At 44.6% G+C, this 15330-nt stretch overlaps 1 protein-coding gene across 1 annotated transcript in view; it reads left to right on the top strand.

Moving 5' to 3' along the window:
• The window catches only part of LOC120061306 (nuclear receptor coactivator 3-like), a 102407-nt gene that overhangs the window by 71704 nt on the left and 15373 nt on the right, over window positions 1-15330 (top strand). The window contains exons 3-5 of the mRNA XM_039011018.1: window positions 1531-1581; window positions 9385-9492; window positions 10412-10572. Of these exons, the coding sequence (XP_038866946.1) occupies window positions 9404-9492; window positions 10412-10572 (250 nt within the window). The 5' untranslated portion in view covers window positions 1531-1581; window positions 9385-9403. The remainder of the gene's footprint in view (window positions 1-1530; window positions 1582-9384; window positions 9493-10411; window positions 10573-15330) is intronic.

Genomic DNA, 15330 nt, shown 5'->3' with positions numbered 1-15330 from the left:
GCCCCGCCCCCTGCCCGCCCACCTGCCTGCTCGCCCCCTCTCGCACCCGAAAAACAACAAGAAGAGAGACACTTATCTGAAACAAGGAAGCCTCAGTCTGTCTCGTCTGTTTGTCTCTCCCAGCATTAGGCTAGTTTTTAAATGGACAGGGAACCAGTGGCCATTATTAACCCTCTCCTTGTTGCCATGCTCAGGTCGCTCTGCGTTAACGGGCTCTCATTTTCACTCAGAAAATAAGAGAGACCCAATTGAACTCTAAAAAGGTAATGTACTGTAGCCCCTCTTTTTGCAGTGAAATCCTATAAACCATTAGTGTAGGTAGGTAGGTCATTGATGGTGTGCTTCTCATGGTGAAAATGCATTCGAAATGGGTGGTATCAGTGGAGATTGCTTGACTCCTTTAAAAAAACGGATAGTGCTTTTTAGTACAGATATAGTATTGTACAGATATACCTCATTACAATATCAAGTCACAGAGCTCAGTCGGACACTGTTGAGACATAAATGTAGACGGGCCAAGAGAAGTCTCCATATATAGTTGAGCTTCTATTATTCCTTTTCTACCTCCGTGTGTTTTCCCTGTCTCTCTGTCTCTGCCCAGTAAGCCATTCTAGACACTTGTTTGTTTGTTGCACTGGGTCATTCTTTATATGACTCATGTTATCGTGGGAGGCTGTTTTGAGGCTGTTTTGTTTCGAGTCAGAACTGAGATAGAGAGAAACAGAGACTATTTCTCTCTATTTCTCTCTTGTTGTTTCTGACTGAACTTGTTGTGCTACCTTACACACACACACACACACACACACACACACACACACACACACACACACACACACACACACACACACACACACACACACACACACACACACACACACACACACACACACACACACAGCTAATGTTACTGATCTGATTGAGTAGGAAGTCAGAGAATATCCCTCAGTACAAAGTCCTCATTGCAAAGTGTCATACCATGGGTTGGGTAAACAGTAATACGTTTTGGCTCCCATACACAGACACATGATCAAGAGACACTCAGACCTACCTATGCACACGACACACGCTACTCTCTCTCTCCTTCCCCCCTCCCCCCTCCCTTCCTCCTCTGCCTGCATAGCGTCATGCCTGTAAACAGCTGCCTAATGGCTCTCAAACACACAAACATCATCAGTCATGAGAGAGCTGCTCGTTTGGGCCCCATCCTCCACCCTAAATCATTCATGCTAATTTTCTCAACACACACACACACACACACACACACACACACACACACACACACACACACACACACACACACACACACACACACAGTCGTGCTATTACAATGTTGGCTACATCTCCAGCACTGTTCCTGGGCACCCTTTCTCTGTCTGTCTGTCTCTCGTATTTCTCCTTCTGTTTCTCTCTCTTTCGATCTGCATAAACATTTCGTCTCTAAACTGCATCAATACCCTAACAGTTTGCAGCTGCTGTACATCAATGAATTCCATGCCATATTTTACTCTTTTCTCCTTTTTTGGCTTGCAGGATGTGAAGTTCAATGACGTTGGATTTCATCATTTATACTCTGCTGAAGAGGTGAGTTCATGGGCAAGTATTTTTTTTGTCTCTAATTTCAATTTCAGCCAGTGCCATGTAGGTGTTATGGGACCATTAGGCTGCTGGCAGGCTGGTTATTTGGTTGGTTGGTATGCTGGAGAGCAGTTCAAGGAGGTGGCTCAACCTCAGGGATTTCTGGAGTTCTCTTAGCCTTGCTGAGTCACAACCAATGTTCCCTCTAAGCTGCACGCAGCTTCCCAGGGACTGCCACGCAGAAGAAATATCAGCCCGTGCAGAGAAGCACGAGATTGAACTTCACTCAACTTTCTAGAGTTTTCCCCATTAGTTAACCCTATCAACGTTTCCTTTTACTGTGGGAATTGTGATTGAATCAACACAATATTAGCCACTTTCAATGCAACATACCAAAACAAAATATGCAAGACTTAGTATCTAACTAAAACTAACTATGAGGCAGAGTGCATCTGAGTAGGATTCTATTGCACTGACAGGCACGACTCAGGGCTGTACTCTACACAGACCGGTGCGCCATAACCACTCAGGGCTGTACTCTACACAGACCGGTGCGCCATAACCACTCAGAGCTGCAGCAGACCTACAGAATATGCAAATAGACCATTTCCATATATGGATTTGTGCCATTCACTTTGAACCAGACTGTTTTACAGCATGAGTGGTCGCGATTATTATGTGCTTGTTTTGAGATCAAGGCAAGAGCTGCATGTAGCCACGTGTGCACATTTGTTCATTTTCTTTGCTAATTAGTTAGTTATTAGCCCAGTTATAGCTGATTTGTAGTCAGCAATGTGGGAGTGATTGCTTCCTACAAGAGCATTTCTAGCCATCTTTGAAAGCGAGTCAGGTAAAGAGTTTTTTTTTATGTCTTAAAGGGGCAGTGTTGTATTTTGACACAGGCTTGAATACGCTTTGTAACCAATAGGTAGAGGGTAGCATAATTTGTCTGATTCTCTGTAATAATGGTATGGGAATAATAATGACTTTTATTTTGTAAAGGGGTTTCTTGCATCAAACACCACAACAAAATGTTCAGTCTGAAGGACAAGTGGATAAACAGATTAATGTCAATCCCTGCATGTTTTTTTCAAAAGTCTCATGGAATGTAGGCCTACATTGAACACCACATATTAGGGCTGCTACTGTAGGCTGAATTACAGAACCGCTATTTACATGTTAATATGTTATGTAATGCATTTTCTCCATAGTTTTTTGTGGTAGGCCTACATTATGATCAAATAGCCACAGTAGCCTACTTGGCCACCAAAACAGTAAATCAAAGCGGATACAGCCTCAGTGTTCGCAGTAAACGAGCGCAGGAAGTTGCACAGAAATTTCACAAGGTTCATGGTTTGTGCTCAGCAGACCTGAAATATGCTCAGTGCCAGAAAATATTAGAGAGAACATTGGTCACAACCCTTGGCAAATGGAAGTGGGCAGAATGTTAATTGAGAAAGAGGTGGACCACATCTCCATCAACGTTTACTTACACTCATTGTAGATCTCTCTGGAGTCGTGACATCGTCCACTTCCTCCTCCCCTCCCCGTCCCACCCTCTACCCCTCCGGTACCGTACCCAGTACCCACCACAGCACCCCTGCTTCCCAGTGTCCTAACAGGCCCCACTGCCTGTGGCGTGTAATTTACTTTTCACCCTGCACTGTGCTGGAGAAGCGGGCGGGCAGGCAGCTCGCACCACACTGGAGGTGACCCATTTCCCTGGGGTATTCAGCAGCCCTCCTAATCAGCCATTCTCTGGGGCTGCCTCATTCACTCTGCAATTAGAGCGCTTGAGCCATCTCTCTTTCTTGCTCTCTTTCTCTCTGTCTGTCGTCAGACAGTGGAAGGGTAGTTTAGTAGTTTCATGCAAAGATGAGCTACAGTACAGACAGACAAGCAGTCACGAGATTGTACTGTTAGGAAAGATTGACAGAGATGGATAGATTTGAAAGAAACACTTTTGGGAGGAAGGGAAAGAGAGGGAGGGAGGGAGGGAGGGAGGGAGGGAGGGAGGGAGGGAGGGAGCATCTTTGAAAAACACTGCTTATGTTTCACTACATACAGAGCTACAGTTTGATGCTTCTCATTTTTTTTATTTAACCTTTATTTAACCAGGTAAGCCAGTTGAGAACAAATTCTCATTTACAACTGCGACCTGGCCAAGATAAAGCAAAGCAGTGCGACAAAAACAACACAGTTACACATGGGATAAACAAATGTACAGTCAATAACACAATAGAAAAATCTGTTTGCAGTGTGTGCAAATGAAGTAAGGAGGTAAGGCAATAAATAGGCCATAGTGGCGAAGTAATTACAATTTAGCAATTTACACTGGAGTGATATATGTGCAGATGAGGATGTGCAAGTAGAAATACTGGTGTGCAAAAGAGCAGAAAAACTAAAACAAATATGGGATGAGGTAGGTAGTTGGTTGGATAGGCTATTTACAGATGGGCTGTGTACAGCTGCAGCGGTCGGTAAGCTGCTCTGACAGCTGATGCTTAAAGTTAGTGAGGGAGATATAAGTCTCCAACTTCAGTGATTTTTGCAATTCGTTCCAGTCATTGGTAGCAGAGAACTGTAAGGAAAGGCGGCCAAAGGAGGTGTTGGCTTTGGGGATGACCAGTGAAATATACCTGCTGGAGTGCGTGCTCCGGGTGGGTGTTGCTATGGTGACCAGCGAGCTGAGATAAGGCGGAGCTTTACCTAGCAAAGACTTATAGATGACCTGGAGCCAGTGGGTTTGGCGACGAATATGTAGCGAGGACCAACCAACGAGAGCATACAGGTCGCAGTGGTGGGTAGTATATGGGGATTTGGTGACAAAACGGATGGCACTGTGATAGACTGCATCCATTTTGCTGAGTAGAGTGTTGGAGGCTATTTTGTAAATGACATCGCCGAAGTCAAGGATCGGTAGGATAGTCAGTTTTACGAGGGTATGTTTGGCAGCATGAGTGAAGGAGGCTTTGTTTGCGAAATAGGAAGCCGATTTCTAGATTTAATTTGGGATTGGAGATGCTTAATATGAGTCTGGAATGAGAGTTTAGAGTGATGCTAGTCGGGCGGGCGGGTGCGGGCAGCGATCGGTTGAAGAGCATGCATTTCGTTTTACTAGCATTTAAGAGCAGTTGGAGGCCACGGAAGGAGTGTTGTATGGTATTGAAGCTCGTTTGGAGGTTTGTTAGCACAGTGTCCAAAGAAGGGCCAGATGTATACAGAATGGTGTCTGCGTAGAGGTGTATCAAAGAATCACCCGCAGCAAGAGCGACATCATTGACATATACAGAGAAAAGAGTCGGCCCGAGAATTGAACCCTATGGCACCCCATAGAGACTGCCAGAGGTCCGGACAACAGGCCCTCCGATTTGACACACTGAACTCTATCTAAGAAGTAGTTAGTGAACCAGGCGAGGCAGTCAATAGAGAAACCAAGCCTGTTGAGTCTGCCGATAAGAATGTGGTGATTGACAGATTCGAAAGCCTTGGCCAGGTTGATGAAGATGGCTGCACGGTACTGTCTTTTATAAATGGCAGTTATGATATCGTTTAGTACCTTGAGCGTGGCTGAGGTGCACCCGTGACCAGCTCGGAAACCGGATTGCATAGCGGAGAAGGTACGGTGGGATTCAAAATGGTCGGTGATCTATTTGTTCACTTGGCTTTCGAAGACTTTAGAAAGGCAGGGCAGGATGGATATAGGTCTGTAACAGTTTGGGTCTGGAGTGTCTCCCCCTTTGAAGACGGGAATGACCACGGCCGCTTTCCAATCTTTAGGAATCTCAGACGATACAAAAGAGAGGTTGAACAGACTAATAATAGGGGTTGCAACAATGGCGGCGGATAATTTTAGGAAGAGAGGGATCCAGATTGTCTAGCCCAACTGATTTGTAGAGGTCCAGATTTTGCCGCTCTTTCAGAATATCAGCTATCTGGATGTGGGTGAAGGAGAAATGGGGGGGGCTTGGGCGAGTTGCTGTGGGGGGTGGAGGGCTGTTGATCGGGGTAGGGGTAGCCAGGTGGAAAGCATGGCCAGCCGTAGACAAATGCTTATTGAAATTCTCAATTATAGTGGATTTATCAGTGTTGACAGTGTTTCCTAGCCTCAGTGCAGTGGGCAGTTGGGAGGAGGTGCTCTTATTCTCCATGTACTTTACAGTGTTCCAAAACTTTTTTGAGTTTGTGTTACAGGATGCAAATTTCTGCTTGAAAAAGCTAGCCTTAGCTTTCCTAACAGCCTGTGTATATTGGTTCCTAACTTCCCTGAAAAGTTGCATATCACGGGGGCTATTCGATGCTAATGCAGAACGCCACAGGATGTTTTTGTGCTGGTCAAGGGCAGTCAGGTCTGGAGAGAACCACGGGCTATATCAGTTCCTGGTTAACAAATTTTGGAATGGGGCATGCTTATTTAAGATGGTGAGGAAGGCACTTTTGAAGAATAACCAGGCATCCTCTACTGACGGGATGAGGTCAATATCCTTCCTATCCTTATTCTCTGTTCCCAACGCACTAGACTACCAGTTCTTATAGCCTTTAGCCGTACCCTCATCCTACTCCTCCTCTGTTACTCTGGTGATGTAGAGGTTAACCCAGGCCCTGTGTGTCCCCAGGTGCTCTCATTTGTTGACTTCTGTAACCGTAAAAGCCTTGGGTTCATGCATGTTAACATCAGAAGCCTCCTCCCTAAGTTTGCATTATTCACTGCTTTAGCACACTCCACCAACCCTGATGTCCTCGCCGTGTCTGAATCCTGGCTTAGGAAGACCACCAAAAATTCTGACATTTCCATCCCCAATTACAACATTTTCCATCAAGATAGAACTGCTAAAGCGGGCGGAGTTAGCCTGCAGAGTTCTGTCATACTATACAGGTCTATGCCCAAACAGTTCGAGCTTCTAGTTTTGAAAATCCATGTCTCCAGAAATAAGTCCCTCACTAGATCAATAGACAATAGATCCCTGGGGTATTTCATTAAAAAAAGTTAAAAAGCAGAAAGTCTGATGCAACAGATGAGAACGTTTAGCTTAAAATGTTGATAGACTATAATTTTTTTAAGTGTACGAGGCAGTAGAGTACGCATGCATGTTCGTTCCATAGTGAGATTAGTGGGAAAACAATTGTCAAAATCTCACAGCACAAGCAAGCAGTTTCATGTGACAGAGGAAAATATCAGTTTGACATTTTGAAAGTTGGGAGATCTAATATGCAACAACTAGCGTGGGTTGCTAATATGACTAGGGTTGTGCCTTTGGCTACTGGACAATGAAAGAAAGTTCATATAAAAAGAATTTCCTCTTCGAATATGGTCTGATTTTGGCTACGCTACTTTGAAGGTAAGACATGCCTCATATGTAATAAAATGGTCAACTTTCAAACAATTAAGTATATGTTTATTCTTACTGCCTCCATCTCATTACAAAGTGGTGTGTGACGCGGTGATGTAGCTTGCCTTCCGTTGCCTTCCGTTGCCTATGCATTTTCTGTTTGAGATGCTGCTGTAGCAGCAGCTCTCGCACTGTCTGACAGATTTGTCGCTCAAAGGCTCTGTAGGCTGTACGTGCATGATAAATAAAATACATAACAAATATACTGTATACACGCGCCAATTCAATTCTACCCCCTGTACCTGGACATTGAACTACTCCCCTCTGGGTGCAGGTATAGGGCACCCCTCAGCAGTAAAAACAGAACTAGACAATAATTTGTGCCAGGTGTGTGATATACCTCCTAAATAGCTCGGGCTAATGTTCCTATCGACTCCGTGAGTCCAGCAGGCTAGTCTTTTTTTTAAAAATGTTTTATTTATTTCTTTATTATAATTATTATTCTTTTTTTTATTGGTATGTAACTGTTATGAAAGTTGTATTGTCAATTTTGTTTTGTATTTAAACGCCACTTTAAATGTGTACATGACACTGCAATTCCCCATGGGGACAATAAAGTCAGTAAGTAAGTACTAAATTATGCAAATGAACCTATAGACCAATAAGCATGATCAGTCAAATGTATTTCCATCGATTGTTATTTCAATGAATAGTCTAAAAAGCATTTCGCAGTGGGATTTTCTCTTCTCTGACAATTGGCCAGCACTGATTTTTATAATCTTTTAAAAATATATATATAATAATAACCGGCTAACGGAAAAGCAGGAGCTGAAACACAAAAATGCTGGTTGACTTGACAAACAAGCCGAACTGGCAGCAGACAAACAGAGAACACAGGTCTAAATACAAAGGGGATAATGGGAAAGATGGGCGACACCTGGAGGGGGGTGGAGACAATCACAAAGACAGGTGAAACAGATCAGGGTGTGACAGATGTTGCCGGACTAGCAGGCTTGATCGAATGCATAGGCTGGGTAGAACGTCTGTTCTTGAGTTGTTCTAGTGGGCTATCTTTGGAATTTTATAATGTAATATTTGGTGGTGAGTCAACCGCTGGGATAATGTAGTGTCAAACTTAGTCTTTCTGTGAAGCCGATCGTATGTCCTTGCAATGATTGAAATTAAAATATGTATCACAGAGATGGATAAACATTAGGCTACCACTAATAATTATAACATAAACTATCTGTAAAATAAATGGATAGAATGAGAGAATGGCGACACTGCTTCCTTTCCCTCTGGTGGATTTATTTTCTATTCATTAGAGGCTTCATGCATGTCGGTCAGAGGGTAACCATGTAATCAATGGAATAAAAATTATGCACTTGCTGTGAAGGTTAAGAAAGGCACTGGAGTGTGGTTCTCCTCCCGATCGTGCACCACAGAGACTCAAAGCTCATGGGCCTGTCTACATGCGTCCTTTTCTTCTTTCTCTCTCCTCCCTCTCTCTTCCACTCCTTCTCTCACTCTCTTCCCACTCTCCCGCTTTCCCTCTTGCTCCCTCCCTTTCACCTCGCTTTTCCTTCTCCCTCTCTGCTCCCTCTCTCTTCCACTCCTTCTCTCACTCTCTTCCCACTCTCCCGCTTTCCCTCTTGCTCCCTCCCTCTCACCTCTCTTATCCTCCTGCTCTCTTCCTGCATCTCCCCCCTCTATGTCCTCTCCCTTTCTGTCTCCTACCTCATTCACTCTGCCTCCTTTTACATTCACTCCCTCTCCCCCTGCCCCCTCTCACTTTTCCCCAGCGTCACTGGTAAAGAAATGGACTAATCAGCATAGACTTCCTGCTGCCGACTTCTCGCTCTCCTCTCCCCCCTCCTTTGTCAGCCCACTTCCTGTATACCGAGTGTGATGCATTGTGGGAGACAGACGTCTGTCTTAACTGGGTTAGTCGTGCAGCCTGGCTTACTGTCAGAGACGCTGCTAATCCTGCTATATATGTGTGTGTGTGTGTGTGTGTGGGGGGGGTGTGTGTGTGTGTGTGTGTGTGTGTGTGTGTGTGTGTGTGTGTGTGCGTGCGTGCGTGCGTGCGTGCGTGCGTGCGTGCGTGCGTGCGTGCGTGCGTGCGTGCGTGTGTGTCTGTGCCGGTCCTTCACACACTCTACCCTGAGAGAGGAGGAAGCAGACGATGCTAAATGCAATATCGATTTTTCATATTGTGCCAAGAGTGTCTTATTTGCATAATATAAGCTTAAGAGTACCCTGGTTGTATATGTATATTTAACATAACGCTTCTCCTTCATGTCGGTGTGGGTGTCTGGCTTTGGGTTTGAACAATAGCCATAAGGTTAGATGCGTTTATATATGGAGGTTTCCTACACCTGTTTGTCTTTTCCCCTAACAGCCACATTAACATATTATTGGCCGTCCCTCAAATCATCTCACCTGTTCTCTAAGGGTTTGTGTTTCCTGTCCCTGTCAGGTGCTGATATGTGTACACGATGAGCGGACTGGGGGACAACTCCATGGAGCCTCTGAGCTCAGAAAACCGAAAACGCAAGCTCTCCACCTGCGACACGCCCGGTCTGGGGTGAGTAGGGGACTGGTGACAAAACATACAAATATATTTTGCCAAGTCCGATAATACACATTTTTATTCATACATTTGGAATTACAACAGGGTGTGGCCTTTTTACTGTATTCTACTGTAGGTCAGCCCTGACTACTGACTCTGGAGATCACTAGTAGCTGTAGTCATTCACCTTAAGAGTATCTAGTCTACACTCAAGTCTACACAGGCAGCCCAATTCAGATTTTTTTTTTCACCCCTAATTGTTCTTTTAACCAATCACATCAGATCTTTTCACAACAGATATTTTTCAGAGCTGATCTGATTGGTCAAAATGCCAATTAGTAAAAAAAGATCAGAATTGGGCTGCCTGTGTAAACATAGCCAATTTGAACCAGATTGAAACCGGTTACACAATATTTGACCATTAGATTATTTGGGTGGGATATTGGGTTAAGCTCAACATTGACCTGTTGGAAACCGGTTTCTGTTTGAATAGTCTGAAAATCCATTCTCAAAGTCATGGATGGTTGAATGTGTATGTCCAAGCATGGATGAGTCAATGCTCAGAGTACCTGAACTAGAGAATAAAAGATTGTTATTATAGTGATCGAACCACATCCCCAGAATGCTATACTGTACTTGACATTCGGCACATTAAAGACTCTGGGCAGATTCGGTAACCTTAAACATGGAAATAGGCCGTTTTCGTAGTAAAACTACCAGGGTCATATTCAGTCGGACATGGAATATATATATTTTTTAAGCGTTTTGAAATGGACAACAAATACAAGCATTTCTTATTGTACAATTTCAGGTAGTCCCTCTCTGTTTCAGTCCATATTCTTCCATTTGGTGCCTAATGAATAGAACCTTGGTAAAACAACTGTAAATAATAATGGTGAATACCGGTAATAACACATAGTGGTACACCCAGTAGATGTGAGCGGAGACGGCGGGAGCAGGAGACTAAATACATCGAGGAGCTGGCCGAATTGATCTCTGCCAACCTCGGTGACATCGACAGCTTCAACGTCAAGCCAGACAAGTGTGCCATCCTCAAGGAGACGGTGCGCCAGATCAGACAGATAAAAGAGCAGGGTGAGTAGAGACAGACACCCACTGTAGCCGTGGGTAACCCATTAGTAATACCTGTCACTTTATCACTGACTACACAGTACCACTGCTAGACATGGCTGTCTCAGAACCAGTACTGTGGCAATGACAGAAATGGCACCCTATTCCCTATTTTGGGCACTACTTTATGTCAGCCTGTGGACAGGACTAATAGTAAACCCATCACCATTACTTTCATCATATCACCCCTTAAATCTGTGGCTCCCAATGTTGTTAGTGCACCTAAAACATTTGGAGTGTTATTGGCCTTGATCATAGCCTAGCAGATGAGAACGTAGCACTGGAGTGGCACTGGAGTGGCAATGGAGTACCACTGGTTTAGCACTGGAGTGGCACTGGAGTAGCACTGGTTTAGCACTGGAGTGGCACTGGATTAGCACTGGAGTAGCACTGGTTTAGCACTGGAGTGGCTCTGGATTAGCACTGGAGTGGCACTGGTTTAGCACTGGAGTGGCACTGGTTTATCACTGGAGTGGCACTGGTTTTGCACTGGAGTGGCTCTGGATTAGCACTGGTTTAGCACTGGAGTGGCACTGGATTAGCACTGGAGTGGCACTGGATTAGCACTGGAGTGGCACTGGTTTAGCACTGGAGTGGCTCTGGATTAGCACTGGTTTAGCACTGGAGTGGCACTGGAGTGGCACTGGAAAGCCAGATGGGCTAAGAGGGAGGCAATTAGAGCTGATAGTATGGAGCAGGTCTGTGAGAGGGCTGGAGCCCTGGCTGTGTGTCTTTCCCCCAGAGCAGCTGGGCCAGGGAGAGGAGGGGAGGGGAGGGGAGGGACGGAGGAGAGGGAGAACTGTGGGCCCAGGTGCACAGAGCCACAGACTCATCCATCACTCATTCATCTCCACACCATTTCACAGCCTGGTCTGTTGGTGATTGTTTGGGGGGAACTTTGGCAGGGCTTTGTGTGCATGTCACTACTTTTGTGTGTGTGTGTGTGTGTGTGTGTGTGTGTGTGTGTGTGTGTGTGTGTGTGTGTGTGTGTGTGTGTGTGTGTGTGTGTGTGTGTGTGTGTGTGTGTGTGTGTGTGTGTGTGTGTGTGTGTGTGTGTGTGTGTGTGTACGTGTGTGTACGTGCGAGAGCAACTATGGTTGTGTAACTGCCGTTACAAGTAATCAAAGTGGACTGCTTAGCCTCCGTTATTGTCTGGTACAATCTTGTTGAAGTTGTTGTAGATAGTGAATCATTTGCAGACTTTTACAGTACTTTTACAGTACTTTTGAGCATGTTTCATTCCCGCTTTGGATAGGCACCACAGGTGTTCACAATGGTTTGGAGGCACAGGAGGTTGGTGGTACCTTAATTAGGGAGGACAGGCTCGTAGTAGCGGCTGGGACGGAGTAAATTAAATGGAATCGAACACATCAAACTCATGGTTTCCATGTGTTTGATACCATTCCATTTACTCCATTCCAGTCATTATTATGAGCCGTCCTCCCCTCAGCAGCCTTCTGTGATGGGCATTGGTAGGGGGACCGGCAGGGAGTAGTAGGCTTAAGTTGGCCCTAGACACTGATCTAAGATCAGTTTAGTGTCCTAGATCTAGCTGAGCCTAATTGAGTGGGAGGATTATAGTCTGAACAGAGACTGAGGCAGGGGGAAGTGACAGTCAGTCTGAACAGAGACCAAAACTGAGGAAGGGGGAGGTGACAGTCAGTCTGAACAGAGACCAAAACTGAGGCAGGGGGAGGTGACAATCAGTCTGAATAGAGACCAAAACTGAGGCAGGGGGAGGTGACAGTCAGTCTGAATAGAGACCGAAACTGAGGCAGGGGGAGGTGACAGTCAGTCTGAACAGAGACCAAGACTGAGGCAGGGGGAGGTGACAGTTAGTCTCTGCCACCTCGACAGGAAGGGGAAGTACAGCTGGCACTGACTCTCCGGAGACAGGTTGCCATAGTTACCGGAAGTGAATAATAAAGTGCCATTGGATTTCACTCTTTACAACTCTGTCTGGTTCTCTCTTTCTTTCTTTCTACAAATTTGTTCTCACCCTATCTCTTTCTTTATTTCTCTCTCTTTCGCTCTCCCTCTGTCTACCCCTTCTCTCTCCCTCTGTCTCTCTACCTTTCCTTCTATCTCTCCACCACCTCCCTCTCCTTCTGCAACCCTCTTCCCATTTTCTCTATCCCCTCTCTCTCAATTAAATGTCAATTTAAGGGGCTTTTTGGCATGGGAAACATATGTTAACATTGACAAACCAAGTGAAGTAGATAATAAACAAAAGTGAAATGAACAATAAAAATTAACAGTAAACATTAAGAATAAGTGTGCAAATATTTAAAGTACAAAAGGAAAAATAAATAAACATAAATATGGGTTGTATTTACAATGGTGTTTGTTCTTCACTGGTTGCCCTTTTCTTGTGGCAACAGGTCACAAATATTGCTGCTGTGATTGCACACTGTGGTATTTCACACAATAAATATGGGAGTTTATCAAAATTGGGTTTGTTTTCGAATTCTTTGTGGTCTGTGTAATCTGAGGGAAATTAGTGTCTCTAATATGGTCATACATTTGGCATGAGGTTAGGAAGTGCAGCTCAGTTTCCATTTCATTTTGTGGCAGTATGCACATAGCCTGTCTTCTCTTGAGAGCCAGGTCTGCCTACGGCGGCCTTTCTCAATAGCAAGGCTATGCTCACTGAGTCTGTAGATAGTCAAAGCTTTCTTTAAGTTTGGATCAGTCACAGTGGTCAGGTATCCTAAGATTTGTATTTGACCATGTATATTTTTACCCATACATCTCCATCTTGGATAGATAACTCTTCGTGTTGTTGTTTGTTTAGTGTTTTCCAATTTTCCCAGAAGTGGTTCGAGTCTATGGATTCTTCAATTACATTGAGCTGATTTCTGACGTGCTGTTCCTTCTTTTTCCGGTGTTTATTTCTGTATTGTTTTAGTGATTCACCATAGTAAAGGCGTAGGCTCAGGTTTTCTGGGTCTCTATGTTTTTGTTTGGATAGGTTTCTAGTTTTCTTTCTTTGGTTTTTGCATTCTTCGTCAAACCATGTGTCATTGTTGTTCATTTTCTTCGGTTTTCTGTTTGACGTTTTTAGATTTGATTGGGAAGCTGAGAGGTCAAATATACTGTTTAGGTTTTCTACTGCCAAGTTTACAACTTCACTATTACAATGAAATGTTTTGTGCAGGAAGTTGTCTAAAAGGGATTGAATTTGCTGTTGCCTAATTGTTTTTTGGTAGGTTTCCACACTACTTTCCTTTCATCTATAGTATTTCTTAATATTATTCAGTTCCTTTGGCTTTGATGCCTCATGATTGAGTATTACTCTGTTCAAGTAGACTGTGATTTTGCTGTGATCTGATAAGGGTGTCAGTGGGCTGACTGAATGCTCTGAGAGACTCTTGGTTGAAGTCAGTGATAAATGAGTCTACAGTACTACTGCCAAGAGATGAGCTATAGATGTACCTACCGTATGAGTCCCCTCGAAGCCTACCATTGACTTTGTACATACCAGCGTACGACAGAGCTGCAGGAGTTGTGACCCGTTTTTGTTGGTTATGTTGTCATAGTTGTGCCTAGGGGGGCATATGGGGCAGGGATTGCTGTCACCTCCAGGTAGGTGTTTGTCCCCCTGTGTGCTGAGGGTGTCAGGTTCTTGTCCAGTTCTGACATTTAGGTCGCCACAGACTAGTACATGTCCCTGGGCCTGGAAATTATTGATTTCCCCCTCTAGGATCTCTACCTTCAGAGCAGGGCTGGCTGTTTTCTTTCTGTTTGCTGTATCTGTCCCCCCTGGGACCTAATCAGATGGAAGGATTCCTGTAGCCCAGATCCAGATAGCTTCTGCATTAATACTGCTGTTGCCTAGTGCCTGCCTGGATCTCTGCCAGCCAGCCAGTCCCTCTTAAATCTCACACTAAATATAAAGTATGAAGGCAGCAAGGCAAGCTGCTACCTAGTCCAAACCATACACTATACTGCTCTGGTCTACGTCCAGCCCTGGTCTGGTCTCAGCCCCTTCGCTCCTCAGACAGAGAAGGCTGCATATGGATGTTACTCCCCTTACCTGGTGCTTTGTGTGGAGGGAAGGTTGGGAAACGCTGACCCCTGGTGGTTGTTGGAGCTCTAATAAGTGTATTGTGATGTAGTTACACAGATCTGTGTCTAAAGAGTTTACTTTACGCCTTTCACAGCTCATCTCTTCATACTTTAAATGTTTTTTTAAAGTATGAAGACACACTTGCACAGGAGATTGTACAGGAGATGTGTGTTAGGAATTCAAGGTGTGTTAGGAATTCAAGATGGTGCCGAAGGGGAGGGCTGCCATCTTATCGGCTCTTAACCGACAATGCTATTTATTTATTTTTTTACGTTGTTAGTCATTTGTTTTGTACATAATGTTGCTGCAACCGTCTATTATGACCCGAAAAGAGCTTCTGGACATCAGAACTGAGATGACTCACCTCAAATTGGACGAGGAGTTCTTCATCAATGAGTCGGATGCAAGGGATATACTACAGACACCCGATCAGGCCCAGATCCCCGTGATTCGCTGGAAAGGGAAACGTAGGTTCCGCAGAAAGAGATCAGGATGCCTTGAGAGGATCAGGCGACGAGTGGCTAATCTGCCCTTGCCTTCTGTCCTGCTAGCTAACATTCAATCGCTGGAAAATAAATGGGACGAACTGAAAGCACGTATATCCTACCAACGGGACATTAAAAACTGTAATATCTTATGTTTCACCGAGTCGT

The sequence above is a fragment of the Salvelinus namaycush genome, chromosome 16 (assembly GCF_016432855.1).
Source record: "Salvelinus namaycush isolate Seneca chromosome 16, SaNama_1.0, whole genome shotgun sequence".
Classification (NCBI taxonomy): Eukaryota; Metazoa; Chordata; class Actinopteri; order Salmoniformes; family Salmonidae; genus Salvelinus; species Salvelinus namaycush.
This window is presented reverse-complemented; position numbering and strand designations above follow the sequence as displayed.